The sequence below is a fragment of the Oncorhynchus clarkii genome, chromosome 3, assembly GCF_045791955.1.
Source record: "Oncorhynchus clarkii lewisi isolate Uvic-CL-2024 chromosome 3, UVic_Ocla_1.0, whole genome shotgun sequence".
Classification (NCBI taxonomy): domain Eukaryota; kingdom Metazoa; phylum Chordata; class Actinopteri; order Salmoniformes; family Salmonidae; genus Oncorhynchus; species Oncorhynchus clarkii.
In genome coordinates, this window is record NC_092149.1 from 2684628 (window position 1) to 2707687 (window position 23060).

A 23060-nucleotide genomic window follows, 5' to 3' on the forward strand; every position below is an offset into this window, starting at 1 on the left:
TGTTGTTAAAACCAATGAAAACAACCATGGATAAAAGTACTTTCCTTGTAAAAAACATCAAATCTGTAAAAGCCATTTAAAATGTGTACTAATGATCTAACAAAGGTAAAACATTTTTAAGACATGAAAAACCATGTTAAAAAGTCACTTTGTTAAAAGGCTGTCTTCAGTCCCTTGTACAGGAGGGGGGTGAGTCTTTATCAAGCTCACCTCATCCTGCTCTTCTGAATAGATCATCGTCCCGTCCTTCGGGGCCCAGAGGAGATCCCTCCCCTAGGCGCATCGCCCTAGGCGCCGCAGCGCTGTCAGGCCGTGGCCGCCGGGACCTAGGGTGTTGTGGGGGACCCTTCGCCTGGGGTCGAGGCCCCCTTCCTTCCGTACCACCCCAGGGCTTCCGTGGCTACCATGGCCACTGCCTGGGGGGTGGTCTCTACGTTTTTCGCTACCAGCAGGTTACGGGAGGACCACAGTGCTTCCTTCAGGCACGTGAGGGTGGGCCAGAGCTTGGTGAAGGCCTTCGATGGAATGGGCCTTCGGCCCACCCCATACAGCACGAGCTGAGGTGTTAGGTCCTCCCCTGCTGGCAGACACGAGGTGATCAGGGGGCCTGCTTCCTTCCACAGGTCCCTGGCGGCTCTGCACTCCCAGAGCATGTGCCTCACCGACTCTTCTTGGCCGCAGCCTGGTCGGGGGCACGCGGATGTCCTCGCCATGCCCCGTGAGTGCATAACGGCCCTGACCGGGAGGATCTCGTGGGCGACCATCCAGGACAGGTCCCGATGCCGATTCAGGAGAGCAGGATGGGCCACGTTGCGCCAAACCGTTGTGGGCTCACCTATAGCGAGCCCGCGCACTGGACACACTGGTTCCCGATCCTGCACAAGAGAGAGAAGAGAGCGGTGTTTTGTTAAAACCGTGACTGTTTCTTTTTCCAGTTTAAAATGTCTTAAAAACTTCTGGAGCTGGACGTAGTGCGGGGGTAGCAGGAAAGAGACTGGGGCTCGCAGGTCGACTGGGATCAGCCTCAGAGTCCTGAGGTAAGATCCCAGCCAGAACCGTGCGAGGGCCTGGGTCTTGTTGTTGACCGGGGAGGTGGCAAGAGTCAGATGTAACGCTGTGTAGCGGCTGCCCAGGAACAAGTAGAGGTCAGGCAAGCCTTTCCCCCCCTTGGACCTGGGCCTCTTGACCACCTCCCTCCTCAGCCTCTCCCACTTGCCTCCCCACAGGAAGTAAAAAAGCATCCGCTCCAGGTCTAAAATACTCCTTCGAGGGGGGATAAAAACAGAACTGATTAATAAAAGCACAGGTAAAATCACAGCTTTAATGATTAAAACCTTGCCCTCAAAAGTCAGCTGTCGTAGTCCCCAAAAACCCAGTCTCTGTCTTACCGTCCCCAGGATTCCACTCCAGTTACCGCTCCCTCCTCCCCCCCGGTCAAACTTTACCCCCAGTACCCTTATGTCCGTCAGTTTAACTGTCAGAGGTAGTCTGGTCAAGTCTGGGTCTGCCCACGGTCCGAAGAATTGGGCCTCTGTCTTGTCTCTGTTCAGTCTCGCCCCAGAGGCTCGTCCGTACCAGTCAGTCCTGTCCAGAGTCCTGTCGACGGATAAAAGGTCGGTACATAAAATGTTGACGTCGTCCATGTAAAAGACGCACTTGGCGGTCATCCCCCCACTCCCCGGGATACCCACCCCACTGATCCCTTGGTCCCTTCTCAAGACCTGTGCCAGTGGTTCAATACAGGCCACGAACAGAAGGGGAGATAACGGACAGCCCTGACGGACGCCGCAGTGTACTCCCACTGCTTTTGACAGATGCCCATTTACAAGGATTTTGCTGGTGATGTCCCCGTACAGCAGTCCCACCCAAGCTAAGAACCTGTCCGGGAAACCCATTTTTTGCAGTACCTTAAAGAGGTACTGGTGCGAGACCCGATCAAAGGCTTTTTCAAAATCTAAATTTAGGACTACAAGCCGCATGTTTCTGTCTCTCGCATAACAGATGGCATCTCGGATCAGTATCAGGCTGTCCGTGATCTTCCTTCCGGGCACAGCACAGGTTTGGTCCGGGTGGATCACCTCCCCTAAAACAGAAGACATTCTGAGTGTTAAAACCTTGGTAAAAAGTTTACAATCAAAGTTTAAAAGGGTAATCGGTCTCCAGTTTTTCAGGTCCGTCCTGTCGTTTTTCTTGTGTAAAAGAGTCACGATCCCCACTCTAAAACTGTCGGGTAGTCTGTCGAGGTGTTCGAAGTCAGTAAAAACAGTCAGAAGTTCGTCGGCTAAAACATCCCAAAAGGTCAGATAAAACTCCAAAGGGAGGCCGTCCTCCCCCGGTGATTTACCCCTCTTAAAACGTTTCAGTCCTTGGTCGATTTCTGTCCTCGTCAGGTCTTTTTTCAGGTCGTCTGTATTGGGTAAGGTCTTGTCGATGTATGTTAAAAGGTCCCCCATTGTTCCCTCGCACACATCTTTTACCCCAAACAGTTCCCCATAAAAGTCCTCGACCACTTCCTTTATTCCCTCTGTATCTGTTTTTAAAACCCCGTCCTTGTTTCTCAATCCTGTCATAATCCTACCCTTACTAACTATTTTCTTAAAAAAGTACCTAGTGCACTTCTCCCCTTCTTCTAATTCCCTTTCCTTGCTTCTTAAAATAACCCCCTTGCTTCTCTGTTCTGCTAAAAGTGCCATTTCCTTCTTTACTTCTTTAATTTCTTGGTTAAAATCAAGGCCCTGTTGGCATAGGTTAAAATACCTTTCCAGTCGCTTTTGCAGTCCCACCATGCGTCTATCTTTTTCTCTGCTTTTTCCCTTTCCTATCTCTCTAAAGAAGGTCCTTGTCCTTTCCTTCACCATTTCCCACCACTGTGCTCGCGTGTCAAAGAAGTCCTGTAGCGTCTGCCACTGGCTGAACTGCTCTCTGTACTGACTAACTACTCTATCATCTTCTAGAAGGGAGCAGTTCAGTTTCCAGGGCCCTCTTCCCACAGTCACACCCGAAGATAGTGAAAGGGTGCACGTCAGCATTACGTGGTCTGAGAAGAAAGCAGGGGTTATTCTAGCATCAGTTGGGGGACAGTCCCGGGTAAACAGATAATCAATGCGAGAGGCTCTGGTGCCATCACCACTGGTCCAGGTGAAGCCCTCCTCTCTTGGATGCAGGGTTTTAAAACAGTCAGTCAGTTTAAAATCCCTGCACAGCCCTTGCAATAAAACACTTGACCTGTCTACCTTAAAATCCCCTCCTGCCCCTCTCCTGTCTGCTCTGCTTAAAACGCAATTAAAATCCCCACCCACCACTAGAGGATCCCTCCCTAGCATGTGGGACTGCAGGTCCTCTAAAAGTGCACACCGGTCATGTTTATCGTTAAAACCATACACGTTTAGCATGTTAAAATCCCTCCCCATAAAAGTACAGTTGGCTAAAAGAGCACGCCCACCTACCACCACTGTGCTCCCCTTCACCACCACCTGTGGGGTCTTGATTAAAATGGCAACACCGTCGTTCTTGTTAAAATTGGAACCACTCCAAATGGAGGGCCCGTGCCGCCACTTATCCTCCCATTTCCTGTAAGAGGATAAAAAGGGTAGACCACACTCCTGTAGTAAAAACACATCAGAGTTAAACCTTTCTAAAAAGGATAAAACCGACTGTGCTCTTGTTGCTGTCTTTACGCTCCTCACGTTTATAGTGGTGATTTTAAAAGCCATAAAAGGGGTGAGTAAAAACAGTGCTAGAAGAAAAGCCATTGAAAAGTTAAAAGGGGGTTAGTCTTCAGGGACTTTCTCTCTCTCCCTCCGGGGTAAGGGGGTTTGGAAGGGAGAGGAGGTTAAAACAGGACTTAAAAAGGAGACTTGATTGGGGGAGTTGGAGGGGAAGGTTCTGGGTTCCTCCTCCCCCTGGGAGCTCTCCCACTCCACCTTTCCCTTTTTCTCCTCACCCTGTTCGGGGTCAGAGAGCTCCTCAGCGTTTCTTTTACGTAGGGGGAGGTGGTCCTTCAGAATCTCCCCCTCCTCTCCCGTACCTTCTGACACAGTCTCCATGGTGCTTTCCGACACCGACCCTATGATGTCTGACCCACTTGGGGAGCTTTCGCTGAACATCTCTCCGGAGCCGTCTTTCTCTGCACTTTCTCCTTCTGGGGTCACATTAGTCTGGGGCAGGGGGGTTGGGGTGGGGAGGGTTTTGTCCTCTCCTCCCACTTCTTCCACCACTGCACCTTCCGCGCCCTCCACTACAGCCACCACCACCGGCTCCACCACTGTCTCCTCTACCACCACTACCGGCTCCACTACTGCCTCCTCCACCACCGGCTCCTCCACTACCACCTCGGCAACTGCCGTTCCAGCCCTCTGGCGCTCGAAAGCCCGGTCCGCGGCCGCCCACTCCCTCCTTCCAGCCTTGGCCCTGTTGGCCCAGGAGGAGGGGCAGTCGCGGATGAGGTGGGACCGCTCGTCACTCCTCGTAGCGGTGGCCCACCTCCCGGCACTTCATGCAGACGACCTTCTGACAGGCGTCTGCAAGGTGGCCATGTTCACCACACTTACGGCACAGCTTGGGCTGGTCCTGGTAGTGAACATGGCCCCTGTTCTCTCCGAGGACTATGGTGGATGGGATGGCTTTCAACCCACCATAGCCCCCAAGGTCCCCCCTTTGCGGGACAGTGACCCTCCAGGCCCCTGTCCAGATCCCATCGAGGTCTTTTACCTGGATCAGGGGACCCTTCACGTTGCAGTACCTGCCCAGCCATACTGCAACGTAAAAACAAGCCGTAAAAACAACACCAGCACTGAAAAGCTTTAAATACATGACTGGAGCGCTTCCTGAGCGTTGCCAAGGTAACGCCAGGATCAGAAGCTCAGGTGTCAGTACGTTATATTATGTTGAGGCACGGCAAGGCTTGTTGCCAAGGTAGAGGCGTAGAGGCGGCAGGGTAGCCTAGTGGTTAGAGTGTAGAGGCGGCAGGGTAGCCTAGTGGTTAGAGTGTAGAGGCGGCAGGGTAGCCTAGTGGTTAGAGTGTAGAGGTGGCAGGGTAGCCTAGTGGTTAGAGTGTAGAGGCGGCAGGGTAGCCTAGTGGTTAGAGTGTAGAGGTGGCAGGGTAGCCTAGTGGTTAGAGTGTAGAGGCGGCAGGGTAGCCTAGTGGTTAGAGCGTGGAGGCAGCAGGGTAGCCTAGTGGTTAGAGTGTAGCGGTGGCAGGGTAGCCTAGTGGTTAGAGTGTAGAGGTGGCAGGGTAGCCTTGTGGTTAGAGTGTAGAGGCGGCAGGGTAGCCTAGTGGTTAGAGTGTAGAGGAGGCAGGGTAGCCTAGTGGTTAGAGTGTAGAGGAGGCAGGGTAGCCTAGTGGTTAGAGCGTAGGGGCGGCAGGGTAGCCTAGTGGTTAGAGTGTAGAGGCGGCAGGGTAGCCTAGTGGTTAGAGCGTAGAGGCGGCAGGGTAGCCTAGTGGTTAGAGTGTAGAGGCGGCAAGGTAGCCTAGTGGTTAGAGTGTAGAGACGGCAGGGTAGCCTAGTGGTTAGAGTGTAGAGGCGGCAGGGTAGCCTAGTGGTTAGAGTGTAGAGGCGGCAGGGTAGCCTAGTGGTTAGAGTGTAGAGGAGGCAGGGTAGCCTAGTGGTTAGAGTGTGGAGGGGGCAGGGCAGCCTAGTGGTTAGAGTGTAGAGGCGGCAGGGTAGTCTAGTGGTTAGAGTGTAGAGGAGGCAGGGTAGCCTAGTGGTTAGAGTGTAGAGGTGGCAGGGTAGCCTAGTGGTTAGAGAGTAGAGCTGGCAGGGTAGCCTAGTGGTTAGAGTGTAGAGGAGGCAGGGTAGCCTAGTGGTTAGAGTGTAGAGGCGGCAGGGTATCCTAGTGGTTAGAGTGTAGAGGTGGCAGGGTAGCCTAGTGGTTAGAGTGTAGAGGCGGCAGGGTAGCCTAGTGGTTAGAGTGTAGAGGAGACAGGGTAGCCTAGTGGTTAGAGCGTAGAGCTGGCAGGGTAGCCTAGTGGTTAGAGCGTAGAGCTGGCAGGGTAGCCTAGTGGTTAGAGTGTAGAGGAGGCAGGGTAGCCTAGTGGTTAGAGTGTAGAGGCGGCAGGGTATCCTAGTGGTTAGAGTGTAGAGGCGGCAGGGTAGCCTAGTGGTTAGAGTGTAGAGGTGGCTAGATGATAAAGGGAGTCTAGATAATCAAGGGAGTCTAGATAATCAAGGGAGTCTAGATGATAAAGGGAGTCTAGATCATAGATGATAAAGGGAGTCTAGATGATAAAGGGAGTCTAGATGATAAAGGGAGTCTAGATGATAAATGGAGTCTAGATGATAAAGGGAGTCTAGATCATAGATGATAAAGGGAGTCTAGATCATAGATGATAAAGGGAGTCTAGATAAAAGATTATAAAGGGAGTCTAGATCAAAGATTATAAAGGGAGTCTAGATGATAAAGGGAATCTAGATGATAAAGGGAGTCTAGATGATAAAGGGAGTCTAGATGATAAAGGGAGTCTAGATGATAAAGGGAGTCTAGATGATAAATGGAATCTGGATGATAAAGGGAGTCTAGATCATAGATGATAAAGGGAGTCAAGATCATAGATGATAAAGGGAGTCTAGATCAAAGATGATAAAGGGAGTCTAGATGATAAAGCGAGTATAGATCTGTCGTGATAAGAAACCTTCAGCCCCGCCCATTGGCCGGCAGCGGGGTGCTAGAGGTGGTTAGCGTCCAGGGATGGATTGGACAGGGCACTATAGATACTTCAGGTTATCTCGGTATAACCTGGACCGCTCGCGTAGCCCTGCCTCTCTTTCTATATCGAAGAGTTGTCCGCGTAGAGAGGTCTTTTGCCTTGTCACTCTCAACGGTCTAGCTCTAAATGGGATGTGTGAACCTCACCTTTATCCTCTAGACTCTTTGCTTCACCACTAATTGGTCCTTGAGTTGTTATTAAGCACTAGTCCTACCAGTCTCTATATGATTTCCCTGTGGTTGAGTGTTTCCCCTCTGTGATGTATCTAGTTTAAAGTGTGAAGACCTTTAGTCAACTTAGTCTCACTACTCTGCCCGTCGGCTATGTATCGCTTGGAAAATAAAACTTAGATAGATCGATAAGACAATTAAATGAATCACTACTGGACACACCTTCCTCCTTGTCTTTTAATGGTAACTCATTCTGTCATAGACCATTGATCCCCGTTTCCAGTGTCCCGGTAGCGGGGAGTGTCAGAGTTGTTATCTCCCGTGCCGTTAACTGTCTTGGGAGGGCGTTTTACTCGAGACAAAATAAGACTACCGTTTATTTTTGAAAACACTCTGTTTTTTGTCTTTTACAATCAAACACACTTCAAAATACACAATTTGTTACTCGGTCACACACAGCGTTAATCAAAAACATGCAAATGACTTAATGCTCTTATAAAATGCCTGGTACAATGATAACACTTATCTCTATATTTAAATACTTAGAATAGTTATTTAATTACATTTGAGAGATGACGAGGAGACCCACGAGATCAGGAGCAGAGTTTCACTCGGTCAGAGTTCTGTTAAGAATTTAGATAGGTAGCGACTCCCCTCTACTGGCTGAGAGGTTGAATTGGAGTCGGTGCTTTACTAAATCGAGAGATTCAAGTGTGGCTCGGATGGGAGAACCCGCTGGTGATTCCCTGCCCCAAATGGAATACCAAAAAGTCTGTGTCCGCAACGAGGTCGCGATACTGAGCTCAATCGAGAGGCTACAGAGAACTCTCTGGATATATTTGCATCAGCATCCACGTACCTGGCGCAAAACCACAGGGTCAATTCAGACATCCATAAGAGAAAGCAAGGGATAACCTTAAGGACTAGAGTGCCTCTCAACCCCGTTGAATACCGCAGTGTCAGTGGCTCGCAACGAGGTCGAGATGCTGAGCTCAATCGAGAGCCTACAGAGAACTCTCTGGATATATTTGCATCAGCACCCACGTACCTGGCGCAAAGCGACAAAACAGCTGTTCGATAGTTAAACGGTATATCGGAGAGTCACTTCTCAGATCCAACAAGTTAGAATCTTTTAAGTAATTTGAGTCAGGTGTCAATTTACCCGAAGTCAAATGGTTGTCTAAATGAATTCAGAATTCAAGAAGTCAGCGCCAAAGTAATGGCAAATGTCTCTTTATATACCTTTTGATTCTCTGCACCCGATCCGCTGCTCCTCCCATTCCCTCAGAGCAGAGAGGGTGATGACATATCTTACAACAGGAAATACTTTTCTTACAGTGCATATATGGGCCTCTGGTTATGACAGAGCCTATTACTCTAGCAACAATGAGGAAATACTTTTCTTACAGTGCGCATATGGGCCTCTGTTTATGACAGAGCCTATTACTCTATCAGCAATGTCTATCAGCTGTTCCCATTCAGGGGTGTCATTTGAGGCAGAGGGTGATTCTTCCTGACACCAGTCAGGTTCAATAGTTAATGTTTTAACTACTTTATTACTTAGCTCTGTGTGTATATTAATGTTTTAACTACTTTATTACTTAGCTCTGTGTGTATATTAATGTTTTAACTACTTTATTACTTAGCTCTGTGTGTATATTTGCACTGTTGAGGAAAGTTTGCAAGTAAGTATCCCGTGTGACGAAAAAAATATTTGATTATAACAGCTATCGTAGTCAGTAAAACGGTGACCGATTTGATTTGACCAGCACTATCTAGCCATCACTGACATTGAAATGAAGTTGCTCAATGTGAAGATACAATATAGATCAACGAAGCAACTCTGTGTGATTTCTCTTTACAATGAAAGGGGGTGCACCGTTCCTGGAGGTACTGCAATACCAGGTCGATGCGTGGAGTGGACGGAGCAAGCCCCTATTCCATCTCCCTATTCCAAAAATCAATTTAATATATGGTCCCCAGATAGGGGACGTATCAGATATTAAACTGATAAGAACAGATTTTTTTTTTTTTTTTTTTTTTTGGAAAAATAATTTTTATTTTCATTTCACATTGAAATACAAATTCAGTGCATAACGTTGTACATAACATGGATACTTACAAACAGTATCAACAAGTACCGTAACAATATAAGAATATCAAAACTCCTAAAAAAAGTGCTGTTCTGCAGAACCTGAGCAGTATTATTGGCCTATATTCAAGATTAACATGCCTCTAACAATCTCCAAAAACAATACAAACAATTCTATAAATAAAAATATATACATATGCCAAAATGCACTCTGGATAAAACTGTGTATATCAAATATCTACAAAGGCTTAGTTTACATTTCAATTGTACCTATGTAATACAATTATATATTGGTTATAAACACATTTACAATGACGGGTAAATCCCTTTCCATCTCTGTTTTACTGATGCAATGCCCCCCTTATCTATTTCAAATTGTATTCTTTTCCAAACTTCCTGTTTTATAAATTGAACCAATCCCGTCGGTGACCACTTGAGGGTGTCATTAACTGCACCACATCTGGCCTCCCAAAGTTTGGTCTTGATAAGGGACACCAGAGTCACTACTGCTAATAATTGCACCCTTTCCACATTTTTTATTTCTAGTTTGGCAACCCCTTCATAATCAATGTTTTTTAAAATCTCAAAAAATTGTTTACTTTTTCCCCAAACTGATTGAGCAAAAGAACATTCCCATAAAACATGTGGAATTGTTTCGATTGCGAAACAATTGTCCCTGGGACAGAATTTATTTAGGGTCAAATTATGATCGTATAAAGTTGAACGGACCGGAAGACGTCTGTGTAAAACAAGCCAATTAAAATCTTTCAGTCTGTTGTCTAACCCTTTTAATTGTGTCCGTATCCAGGTGGAAGGCGATATTGGTAATCTGTCTCTAGGACGACAATTTTCTATTAATTTGGCGTATAGCAATCTGTGGTTGATTACATTTTCCTTTACTTTGCAGACAGGGGTTTTCTTTGCCCATTCCACTATTTTCTTAAAATGTAACGGGATAATTTCAGCTTTTGGCTTACTATTATCCCACTTCACCATGAACCTTAACGGTACAGACAGCCAGAATTTTATTAAAATGTGACATTTGTGTACAGAAGACGACAAAAGACAACAAATGTTTGAGTAGAACAACGCATCTAGCTTGAGAGGAATATGAGGGAAATCCCTTCCACCAGCCTCTATAGGCTGGTACATCCGATCTCTACGGATGTACTCATATCCCCCCCAAAAGAAATTAAACAGTACCCGTATAAAAGTTTTTCTTAGCGACACCGGCATGGGAAACACATATGCAAGGTGAAGTAATGAAGGCAGAATGTCCGCCTTCAGCACTAACACCTTCCCACTAAAAGATAGTCGCCTGACTTTCCACAGTCCCAATCTTTTATTAATCGATAATAGTTTTTCTTTCCAATTGAACATGTCATCTTTAATTTCATTTCCGAAAGATATGCCGAGGACAACCATTGGTCCTGTGCACACAGTCAAACCACATAACTGGTCCGTTCTCCTTTTCCACTGTCCCAAATATTTTATTTCTGTTTTATTCTTGTTTATCTTCGACCCAGACGCAACAGAGAATTCATCAATGACTTTGATAGACTCTTTCAAGCTCAGGTCGTCTTGTAAATATAAAACTGTGTCGTCCGCATATTGCGATATTTTTAGCATATCCCCTCCAGGTAAAATGATGCCTTTGATGTTATAATTTTTCCTAATTGCGCATGCGAAAGGTTCAATATATAAAACATACAATAGAGCAGATAGAGGGTCACCCTGTCTGACACCTCGTAATTGCTTGATAACATTTCCAATATTCCCATTAATATTTACCCTGCTACCCACATTACTATACAGAATTTTTACCCATTTCATAAAATTATTTCCAAACCCAAATTTCCCCATAATTCTAAACAAAAACTCATGGTTTACCATGTCAAAGGCTTTTTCCTGGTCCAAATTCACAGTAATAGCTTGCAGGTGCCTTTCCTCTAAATAGGCTTGAACGTCTCTGTGCAATTGCAAGTTCCAGGTTAATCTTCTCCCCACCACACCACATGTTTGGTCTAAACCAACAACATATGCCATGGCAGAAGATAGGCGATTAGTTACGGCTTTGCTTAATAATTTATAGTCAACACACAACATTGTTAAAGGTCTCCAATTTGCTAATGTCTTGGGGTCTCCCTTTTTATACAGTAGTGAGATTACCCCCTCACACATCGAACCTCCCATATGCTCTAAACCAAATATAGCTCTAAACACTTCCAACAGATGACATCCAATTATATCCCAAAAAACTAAGTAGAACTCTTTAGAGAGCCCATCCACTCCTGGTACTTTGTTATCTTTCATGCTCTTCAGTGCCATATAAATTTCATCTAATTTCAATTCCCCTTCTAATTGGTCTCTAATATCCAAAGGTATTTGCACATCCACGCATTTTAAAAATGTAGTCCCTTTCTCATAATCAATTGTTTGTTTTTGAAATAGCTGAGAAAAGTGGTGTGTAGCGACACCAAGCATGCCATCTCTATCCTCAACCATCTCCCCATCTTGGTCCAATAAAGCCGAAATAGTCCTCCTCTTTCCCCGTGATTTAATTTGCTTGAAAAAATATGCCGAGCACTTCTCATCATTTTCCCATTTATCTTGCTGACTTTTAAAAATGAAGTCTCGAGCTTTCTTTTCAAATAATGTGTGTTGCTTTTTCAGCAGGATACCCAATTTGTCTTTATCTAATCCACCACCATTTACATTTCCTTGGATGTGTAGATCTTTTAGTTCATTCTGCAATTTATAAAATTCTGTGTGGTTATTACGTACTTTGTCTTTGCAAAAATTCTGAATAAAACTCTTGATTCTTAATTTTGTGCTCTCCCACCACTCTATGACAGTGGAATAAAAAGGTTTCATAGCTACACAGCCCTGGAAAAAAGACCTGAATCTTGTCCCAAAAGTTTTGTCATGTAAAATGCCGTTATTAATTTTCCAATACCCTTTTCCAAATTCAATTGTTTTTAATTCTACTGTCACAGACAGGCAACTGTGGTCCGAATAAAAAACCGGTGTAACGCACGCGGAGGACACACGGAGTTCACGCGGAACAAACAGATAATCTATTCGGCTCCTCGAGCCTCTGCTGTTTCCCCAAGTGAAACCGGGATCATCCGCATGCGCCATTCTATAAGAATCAACCAAATTATATTTACCTATAAGACTTTTTACAAGATGCCCGCCTAGATTACCTCGGTCATATGACACATTAAAATCTCCCCCCATAAACACCTGTCTGTTTGTCATAAAAATAGCGTCTAGGTCGTTAAGCATTTCCCTCCTTTCCTTGGGTGTCGATGGTGCATATACATTAATAAATCTAAAACATTTACCCTTCCAATCGATATCTACTATTAAAACCCTCCCGTGTACTGCCGAAAAACTTCCTACTATTTTTAAATCCCTATTCCCACATAGAACACCAACCCCTGTAGAATGCACCCCTCCGACACTCCACCTCGACTCTCCCTGAACCCATTCCCGCGTAAACCTCTCCACGTCATTTTGATCTTTTAAATGTACTTCTTGTAAAAAACACACAGAGAAGCGAATGGAGGACAAATGGGAAAAAACAGTCGCCCTTTTAACTGGGTTTCTAAACCCTCTAACATTGATGCTAGCTAGGTTAATAAAAGACGACATGAGGTAAAAAGGGAAAAAGACAACTATCTAATTATGACGTTATTTTCCAAACTCACTTTAAGTACATTAACTCATTTGGCGGCCGGTCTGGGAAACGATGGTCTCCAGTCGGAGGACTGTCCACCAAGATAGGGGTCTGGAAAACACTGTCCTCCTCCTCATGCTCCCCCTCCATCTGCGTGGGTGCTGGAACCCCACTGGGTGCCAGACCGCTGCTCTCGATGGAGGCCGCGCCTGACAGGGTTAGCAGAGTCTCCTCTGCGCTGCCCAGGTTTCCCTCGCTTTTCTCCTCAGACTTCCCGCTTTCGAAACAACTGAAGCGATTCCCCCCCAAAGCGGACTTCTCCGTCGCCTCCATGCGGATGAGTGGGGAAACAGGGCTCATCTGCTTCCTTTTCACCGAGCACTTTCTCCTCTCTCTCACCGTTGTCCAGCTCTCGGTAGCCGCGGGCGCGGTGGGCTCTCCCTTCTCCTCCTCCACTTGCTTATTCCAACTTCTGTCCGCTTCTCCTCTCTCCTCGTGAGATGATGATGGCGTCTCACTCCCGCTCTCCTCTGACTCTCGCAGTTCTCTCTCCATCACTATCTCATCCACAACCTCCTCAATGGCGCGTAGTTCCATGCCTTCTCCCTCATCTGGTCTTTTCCCGCCTTCAGCTCTTTTCCCGCTTACCGCTCTGGCGTAAGAGGGGACTGCCTTCGGGCAGTGACGGAACAGGTGGTCCTCTGAGTTACACAGACTGCAGCGCTTTGGCACCGTGCAATCCCTCATTGTGTGTCCAATAATTCCACAGTTTCTGCACCTTGTCTGTGTGCAGGCATCCGCGAGGTGCCCGTACGTGCTACACTTCCTGCAGAAACGAGGCTGTCCAGCATACATGAGGTAGCCCCTGTCAGCACCGATGGAAAACGAAGCGGGAGGATGGCGGTATCCATCATGGCCGCTCTCGTCTTCCTTTAGCAGCACACGAAACTGCCTCTTCCCTGTCCAGATGCCTAGGGCGTCCTTAATGTCTCTCACTCCTGGCAAGATGGTCACATACCGGCTGAGATAGCACACTAACGTTTCTTCAGTGACCCAGGGGTTGAACATATGCACCGTTAGCACCCTCATATTGTGCCTGCACATGGACTCAACTTTAAAATCCACGAGGGCGGGTGCTGTCGCGTTCGCACGGAAGAGCCCCTTTACTTCCTCCAGCCGGGTGATGGTGTAGAACGACACATCGTAGAACTTCTCGGGTGTGTTCTGTTGCAGGCAGTGCACATCGTCTGCTGTCAGGCGTAGAGGTCCAAACAGCACTTCCTTTCCAAATCGAACTCTCTCCATCAAATTTTCCTTTCCTGTCCAATTAAAACGAAGCGTATTCTTCAGTCCAGCAGCCGCTGACTGTGACGTGGCCGATGACGACATCGCACCACTTTGAGGATCCCGCGAGAAATACAGTCGATCTTGCTCTTGATCTTAGCCAAAAGGCCGAGAAGCGATACTACACTTGATCTTAGCCAAAAGGCCGAGAAGCGATACCCACAATGGTTTCGGGACGAAGTGGCCGTTCTCCGACACGTTAAATTCGAATATGTTTACGTCACAATGAGCTCTGTATGCTTTTTGTTTTCCATAAAAAATAGAATGCTTTCAATAAATGGTGACTTGGAGGGAGAGTTGATCAACGCCAGGAATGACCACGTTTGACTGTTACAATGTAACACATTTGTAGGTTCTAAGAACACGTGGTCGTCCGCCCTCCAATCAGAAATGAGAGAAAGAGTTGTTAAGTTAAAACCAGATCAACAGCCAAATTGGAATAATAATTTATTACGTGTGTGTTTGTGTGTGGGGGGGGGGGGGGGCAATTTGGAGATAATAATGTTGACGTAACATTTAATCTTGTATCAAGTATATCTGGTAGCATTGCTGCCGCAAACGAACTGAAGCAATTGTCCACTTGGTGGTGCCAGAGTTCCACCGACCGTCGCTTTTTCCTGGTTGTCCTGTGGTTGTCCTGTGTGGTACAGAAAAATGCATTTCAATATTGAACCACTTGACTTCAAGACATCGTCAACGAAAATAACGTGACCAATAAAAATAGCCTCTCTTTTGTAGACTTACTCAGTCACTATAACTAACTTCATAAAATGCCATTAGGCCTAATGAAGATACAATATATGTAAGTTACTTGATTGGTGTCTTGTGAATCAACCTGTATGTGCATTAAAGTTGAATATTTCCCCTGTATTATAGGATAATAAATAACCTGGTAGTTTCCACATTTAATGAGCCCTACATTAACCACATTTAATGAGCCCTACATTAACCACATTTAATGAGCCCTACATTAACCACATTTAATGAACCCTACATTAACCACATTTAATGAGCCCTACATTAACCACATTTAATGAGCCCTACATTAACCACATTTAATGAGCCCTACATTAACCACATTTAATGAGCCCTACATTAACCACATTTAATGAGCCCTACATTAACCACATTTAATGAGCCCTATATTAACCACATTTAATGAGCCCTACATTAACCACATTTAATCGATGTCAGCTTTGCCAACGCCAGCTTCCTGAGGGAGTTCTGGGGGAAACTCCAGAACGCCCTGAACACCCAGGGGTCCCTCACAGCGATGTTTGAGGTGACCAAGCTGACGGATAATAGCATTAAAACCGTTATTGTCCGTATGTACAATGAAACCGTACAGCCGGAGGACGTTGCAGTATGGCTGGGCAGGAACTGCAACGTGAAGGGTCCCCTGATCCAGGTAAAAGACCTCGATGGGATCTGGACAGGGGCCTGGAGGGTCACTGTCCAGCAAAGGGGGGACCTTGGGGGCTATGGTGGGTTGAAAGCCATCCCATCCACCATAGTCCTCGGAGAGAACAGGGGCCATGTTCACTACCAGGACCAGCCCAAGCTGTGCCGTAAGTGTGGTGAACATGGCCACCTTGCAGACGCCTGTCAGAAGGTCGTCTGCATGAAGTGCCCGGAGGTGGGCCACCGCTACGTTGAGCGCACGAACGGAAGTTCGAGCAACCTCCGTGGCGAGCGGTCCCACCTCATCCGCTTGCACGATTCTTGCAATTCTCCTTGGACCTCTCATCACCAAGCTGTTGTCACCCACAGGACTGTCCAGCCTCTCATCAATGAGCTGTTGTCACCCACAGGACTGCCGACCTCTCATCACCGAGCTGTTGTCACCCACAGGACTGCCGACCTCTCATCACCGAGCTGTTTCACCCACAGGACTGCCAACCTCTCATTAATGAGCTGTTTTCACACACAGGACTGCCGACCTCTCATTAATGAGCTGTTTCACCCACAGGACTGCCGACCTCTCATTAATGAGCTGTTTTCACCCACAGGACTGCTGACCTCTCATCAATGAGCTGTTTTCACCCACAGAACTGCCAACCTCATTACCGAGATGTTGTCACCCACAGGACTGCCTCCCTCTCATTACCGAGATGTTGTCACCCACAGGACTGCCGACCTCTCATTAATGAGATGTTGTCACCCACAGGACTGCCTCCCTCTCATTAATGAGATGTTGTCACCCACAGGACTGCCTCCCTCTCATTAATGAGATGTCACCCACAGGACTGCCTCCCTCTCATTAATGAGATGTTGTCACCCACAGGACTGCCGACCTCATTACCGAGATGTTGTCACCCACAGGACTGCCGACCTCTCATTAATGAGATGTTGTCACCCACAGAACTGCCGACCTCATTACCGGGATGTTGTCACCCACAGGACTGCCGACCTCTCATTAATGAGCTGTTTCACCCACAGGACTGCCGACCTCTCATTAATGAGCTGTTTTCACCCACAGGACTGCTGACCTCTCATCAATGAGCTGTTTTCACCCACAGAACTGCCGACCTCATTACCGAGATGTTGTCACCCACAGGACTGCCTCCCTCTCATTACCGAGATGTTGTCACCCACAGGACTGCCGACCTCTCATTAATGAGATGTTGTCACCCACAGGACTGCCTCCCTCTCATTAATGAGATGTTGTCACCCACAGGACTGCCGACCTCATTACCGAGATGTTTCACCCACAGGACTGCCGACCTCATTACCGAGATGTTGTCACCCACAGGACTGCTGACCTCATTAATGAGCTGTTTTCACCCACAGAACTGCCGACCTCATTAATGAGATGTTGTCACCCACAGGACTGCCTCCCTCTCATTAATGAGATGTTGTCACCCACAGGACTGCCTCCCTCTCATTAATGAGCTGTTGTCACCCACAGGACTGCCTCCCTCTCATTAATGAGATGTTGTCACCCACAGGACTGCCTCCCTCTCATTAATGAGATGTTGTCACCCACAGGACTGCCTCCCTCTCATTAATGAGATGTTGTCACCCACAGGACTGCCTCCCTCTCATTAATGAGATGTTGTCACCCACAGGACTGCCTCCCTCTCATTAATGAGATGTTGTCACCCACAGGACTGCCTCCCTCTCATTAATGAGATGTTGTCACCCACAGGACTGCCTCCCTCTCATTAATGAGATGTTGTCACCCACAGGACTGCCTCCCTCTCATTAATGAGATGTTGTCACCCACAGGACTGCCTCCCTCTCATCAATGAGATGTTGTCACCCACAGGACTGCCTCCCTCTCATTAATGAGATGTTGTCACCCACAGGACTGCTGACCTCATTACCGAGATGTTGTCACCCACAGGACTGCCGACCTCATTAATGAGATGTTGTCACCCACAGGACTGCCACCCTCTCATTAATGAGATGTTGTCACCCACAGGACTGCCTCCCTCTCATTAATGAGATGTTGTCACCCACAGGACTGCCTCCCTCTCATTAATGAGATGTTGTCACCCACAGGACTGCCACCCTCTCATTAATGAGATGTTGTCACCCACAGGACTGCCTCCCTCTCATTAATGAGATGTTGTCACCCACAGGACTGCCTCCCTCTCATTAATGAGCTGTTGCCACCCACAGGACTGCCTCCCTCTCATTAATGAGATGTTGTCACCCACAGGACTGCCGACCTCATTAATGAGATGTTGTCACCCACAGGACTGCCTCCCTCTCATTAATGAGATGTTGTCACCCACAGGACTGCCTCCCTCTCATTAATGAGATGTTGTCACCCACAGGACTGCCTCCCTCTCATTAATGAGATGTTGTCACCCACAGGACTGCCAACCTCATTAATGAGATGTTGTCACCCACAGGACTGCCACCCTCTCATTAATGAGATGTTGTCACCCACAGGACTGCCTCCCTCTCATTAATGAGATGTCACCCACAGGACTGCCTCCCTCTCATTAATGAGATGTTGTCACCCACAGGACTGCCGACCTCATTACCGAGATGTTGTCACCCACAGGACTGCCTCCCTCTCATTACCGAGATGTTGTCACCCACAGGACTGCCTCCCTCTCATTAATGAGATGTTGTCACCCACAGGACTGCCTCCCTCTCATTAATGAGATGTTGTCACCCACAGGACTGCCTCCCTCTCATTAATGAGCTGTTGTCACCCACAGGACTGCCTCCCTCTCATTAATGAGATGTTGTCACCCACAGGACTGCCTCCCTCTCATTAATGAGATGTTGTCACCCACAGGACTGCCTCCCTCTCATTAATGAGATGTTGTCACCCACAGGACTGCCTCCCTCTCATCAATGAGCTGTTTCACCCACAGGACTGCTGACCTCTCATTAATGAGCTGTTGTCACCCACAGGACTGCCTCCCTCTCATTAATGAGATGTTGTCACCCACAGGACTGCCGACCTCATTACCGATATGTTTCACCCACAGGACTGCCGACCTCATTACCGAGATGTTGTCACCCACAGGACTGCTGACCTCATTAATGAGCTGTTGTCACCCACAGGACTGCCTCCCTCTCATTAATGAGATGTTGTCACCCACAGGACTGCCTCCCTCTCATTAATGAGCTGTTGTCACCCACAGGACTGCCTCCCTCTCATTAATGAGATGTTGTCACCCACAGGACTGCCTCCCTCTCATTAATGAGATGTTGTCACCCACAGGACTGCCTCCCTCTCATTAATGAGATGTTGTCACCCACAGGACTGCCTCCCTCTCATTAATGAGATGTTGTCACCCACAGGACTGCCTCCCTCTCATTAATGAGATGTTGTCACCCACAGGACTGCCTCCCTCTCATTAATGAGATGTTGTCACCCACAGGACTGCCTCCCTCTCATTAATGAGATGTTGTCACCCACAGGACTGCCTCCCTCTCATTAATGAGATGTTGTCACCCACAGGACTGCCTCCCTCTCATCAATGAGATGTTGTCACCCACAGGACTGCCTCCCTCTCATTAATGAGATGTTGTCACCCACAGGACTGCCGACCTCATTACCGAGATGTTTCACCCACAGGACTGCCGACCTCATTACCGAGATGTTGTCACCCACAGGACTGCCGACCTCATTAATGAGCTGTTTTCACCCACAGAACTGCCAACCTCATTAATGAGATGTTGTCACCCACAGGACTGCCTCCCTCTCATTAATGAGATGTTGTCACCCACAGGACTGCCTCCCTCTCATTAATGAGATGTTGTCACCCACAGGACTGCCTCCCTCTCATCAATGAGATGTTGTCACCCACAGGACTGCCTCCCTCTCATTAATGAGATGTTGTCACCCACAGGACTGCCTCCCTCTCATTAATGAGATGTTGTCACCCACAGGACTGCCTCCCTCTCATTAATGAGATGTTGTCACCCACAGGACTGCCTCCCTCTCATTAATGAGATGTTGTCACCCACAGGACTGCCTCCCTCTCATTAATGAGATGTTGTCACCCACAGGACTGCCTCCCTCTCATTAATGAGATGTTGTCACCCACAGGACTGCTGACCTCATTACCGAGATGTTGTCACCCACAGGACTGCCGACCTCATTAATGAGATGTTGTCACCCACAGGACTGCCACCCTCTCATTAATGAGATGTTGTCACCCACAGGACTGCCTCCCTCTCATTAATGAGATGTTGTCACCCACAGGACTGCCTCCCTCTCATTAATGAGATGTTGTCACCCACAGGACTGCCACCCTCTCATTAATGAGATGTTGTCACCCACAGGACTGCCTCCCTCTCATTAATGAGATGTTGTCACCCACAGGACTGCCTCCCTCTCATTAATGAGCTGTTGCCACCCACAGGACTGCCTCCCTCTCATTAATGAGATGTTGTCACCCACAGGACTGCCGACCTCATTAATGAGATGTTGTCACCCACAGGACTGCCTCCCTCTCATTAATGAGATGTTGTCACCCACAGGACTGCCTCCCTCTCATTAATGAGATGTTGTCACCCACAGGACTGCCTCCCTCTCATTAATTAGATGTTGTCACCCACAGGACTGCCAACCTCATTAATGAGATGTTGTCACCCACAGGACTGCCACCCTCTCATTAATGAGATGTTGTCACCCACAGGACTGCCTCCCTCTCATTAATGAGATGTCACCCACAGGACTGCCTCCCTCTCATTAATGAGATGTTGTCACCCACAGGACTGCCGACCTCATTACCGAGATGTTGTCACCCACAGGACTGCCTCCCTCTCATTACCGAGATGTTGTCACCCACAGGACTGCCTCCCTCTCATTAATGAGATGTTGTCACCCACAGGACTGCCTCCCTCTCATTAATGAGATGTTGTCACCCACAGGACTGCCTCCCTCTCATTAATGAGCTGTTGTCACCCACAGGACTGCCTCCCTCTCATTAATGAGATGTTGTCACCCACAGGACTGCCTCCCTCTCATTAATGAGATGTTGTCACCCACAGGACTGCCTCCCTCTCATTAATGAGATGTTGTCACCCACAGGACTGCCTCCCTCTCATCAATGAGCTGTTTCACCCACAGGACTGCTGACCTCTCATTAATGAGCTGTTGTCACCCACAGGACTGCCTCCCTCTCATTAATGAGATGTTGTCACCCACAGGACTGCCGACCTCATTACCGATTTGTTTCACCCACAGGACTGCCGACCTCATTACCGAGATGTTGTCACCCACAGGACTGCTGACCTCATTAATGAGCTGTTTTCACCCACAGAACTGCCGACCTCATTAATGAGATGTTGTCACCCACAGGACTGCCTCCCTCTCATTAATGAGATGTTGTCACCCACAGGACTGCCTCCCTCTCATTAATGAGCTGTTGTCACCCACAGGACTGCCTCCCTCTCATTAATGAGATGTTGTCACCCACAGGACTGCCTCCCTCTCATTAATGAGATGTTGTCACCCACAGGACTGCCTCCCTCTCATTAATGAGATGTTGTCACCCACAGGACTGCCTCCCTCTCATTAATGAGATGTTGTCACCCACAGGACTGCCTCCCTCTCATTAATGAGATGTTGTCACCCACAGGACTGCCTCCCTCTCATTAATGAGATGTTGTCACCCACAGGACTGCCTCCCTCTCATTAATGAGATGTTGTCACCCACAGGACTGCCTCCCTCTCATTAATGAGATGTTGTCACCCACAGGACTGCCTCCCTCTCATCAATGAGATGTTGTCACCCACAGGACTGCCTCCCTCTCATTAATGAGATGTTGTCACCCACAGGACTGCTGACCTCATTACCGAGATGTTGTCACCCACAGGACTGCCGACCTCATTAATGAGATGTTGTCACCCACAGGACTGCCACCCTCTCATTAATGAGATGTTGTCACCCACAGGACTGCCTCCCTCTCATTAATGAGATGTTGTCACCCACAGGACTGCCTCCCTCTCATTAATGAGATGTTGTCACCCACAGGACTGCCACCCTCTCATTAATGAGATGTTGTCACCCACAGGACTGCCTCCCTCTCATTAATGAGATGTTGTCACCCACAGGACTGCCTCCCTCTCATTAATGAGCTGTTGCCACCCACAGGACTGCCTCCCTCTCATTAATGAGATGTTGTCACCCACAGGACTGCCGACCTCATTACCGAGATGTTTCACCCACAGGACTGCCGACCTCATTACCGAGATGTTGTCACCCACAGGACTGCCGACCTCATTAATGAGCTGTTTTCACCCACAGAACTGCCAACCTCATTAATGAGATGTTGTCACCCACAGGACTGCCTCCCTCTCATTAATGAGATGTTGTCACCCACAGGACTGCCTCCCTCTCATTAATGAGATGTTGTCACCCACAGGACTGCCTCCCTCTCATCAATGAGATGTTGTCACCCACAGGACTGCCTCCCTCTCATTAATGAGATGTTGTCACCCACAGGACTGCCTCCCTCTCATTAATGAGATGTTGTCACCCACAGGACTGCCTCCCTCTCATTAATGAGATGTTGTCACCCACAGGACTGCCTCCCTCTCATTAATGAGATGTTGTCACCCACAGGACTGCCTCCCTCTCATTAATGAGATGTTGTCACCCACAGGACTGCCTCCCTCTCATTAATGAGATGTTGTCACCCACAGGACTGCCTCCCTCTCATTAATGAGATGTTGTCACCCACAGGACTGCCTCCCTCTCATTAATGAGATGTTGTCACCCACAGGACTGCCTCCCTCTCATTAATGAGATGTTGTCACCCACAGGACTGCCTCCCTCTCATTAATGAGATGTTGTCACCCACAGGACTGCCTCCCTCTCATTAATGAGATGTTGTCACCCACAGGACTGCCTCCCTCTCATCAATGAGATGTTGTCACCCACAGGACTGCCTCCCTCTCATTAATGAGATGTTGTCACCCACAGGACTGCCGACCTCATTACCGAGATGTTGTCACCCACAGGACTGCCTCCCTCATTAATTAGATGTTGTCACCCACAGGACTGCCTCCCTCTCATTAATGAGATGTTGTCACCCACAGGACTGCCACCCTCTCATTAATGAGATGTTGTCACCCACAGGACTGCCACCCTCTCATTAATGAGATGTCACCCACAGGACTGCCTCCCTCTCATTAATGAGATGTTGTCACCCACAGGACTGCCTCCCTCTCATTAATGAGATGTTGTCACCCACAGGACTGCCTCCCTCTCATTAATGAGATGTTGTCACCCACAGGACTGCCTCCCTCATTAATGAGATGTTGTCACCCACAGGACTGCCTCCCTCTCATTAATGAGATGTTGTCACCCACAGGACTGCCTCCCTCTCATTAATGAGATGTTGTCACCCACAGGACTGCCTCCCTCTCATTAATGAGATGTTGTCACCCACAGGACTGCCGACCTCATTAATGAGATGTTGTCACCCACAGGACTGCCACCCTCTCATTAATGAGATGTTGTCACCCACAGGACTGCCTCCCTCTCATTAATGAGATGTTGTCACCCACAGGACTGCCTCCCTCTCATTAATGAGATGTTGTCACCCACAGGACTGCCTCCCTCTCATTAATGAGATGTTGTCACC

General features: G+C 47.9%; 1 protein-coding gene, 1 non-coding gene and 1 pseudogene across 4 annotated transcripts; all 3 read right to left on the reverse strand.

The window, feature by feature from the left end:
- Positions 1–57: 57 nt before the first annotated feature.
- LOC139386539 (uncharacterized) lies at positions 58–7579 on the reverse strand. 3 transcript variants are annotated; one of them, XR_011629069.1, is made up of 2 exons: positions 7440–7579; positions 58–875 (listed from the first exon to the last, which is right to left on the reverse strand). XR_011629069.1 is itself a non-coding variant. In XM_071132173.1 (2 exons), the coding sequence occupies exons 1-2, from the start codon at positions 3750–3752 to the stop codon at positions 327–329; spliced, it is 855 nt and encodes a 284-aa protein (XP_070988274.1). In that variant the 5' UTR covers positions 3753–3881; the 3' UTR covers positions 58–326. The 3 variants fall into 3 exon arrangements, 1 of the variants encoding a protein (XP_070988274.1); XR_011629070.1 differs by lacking the exon at positions 7440–7579 and adding an exon at positions 3443–3882; XM_071132173.1 differs by lacking the exon at positions 7440–7579 and adding an exon at positions 3447–3881.
- A 1165-nt stretch (positions 7580–8744) lies between these two features.
- Positions 8745–8931, reverse strand: LOC139406217 (U2 spliceosomal RNA). Its single transcript, XR_011633945.1, has one exon. It is a non-coding gene; the product is annotated as a U2 spliceosomal RNA (small nuclear RNA).
- Positions 8932–14049: 5118 nt separating this feature from the next.
- On the reverse strand, positions 14050–14151 carry LOC139406221 (U2 spliceosomal RNA; annotated as a pseudogene).
- Positions 14152–23060: the final 8909 nt, after the last annotated feature.

Bases quoted from the DNA above. Each gene is read 5' to 3' on its own strand.
- LOC139386539 (XM_071132173.1), bottom strand. From the start codon at position 3,752: ATGGCTTTTCTTCTAGCACTGTTTTTACTCACCCCTTTTATGGCTTTT. The intron at 876-3,446 runs GTAGGTGGGCGT...TCTCTTGTGCAG, and splicing joins TGAAGGGGAGCACAGTGGTG to GATCGGGAACCAGTGTGTCC.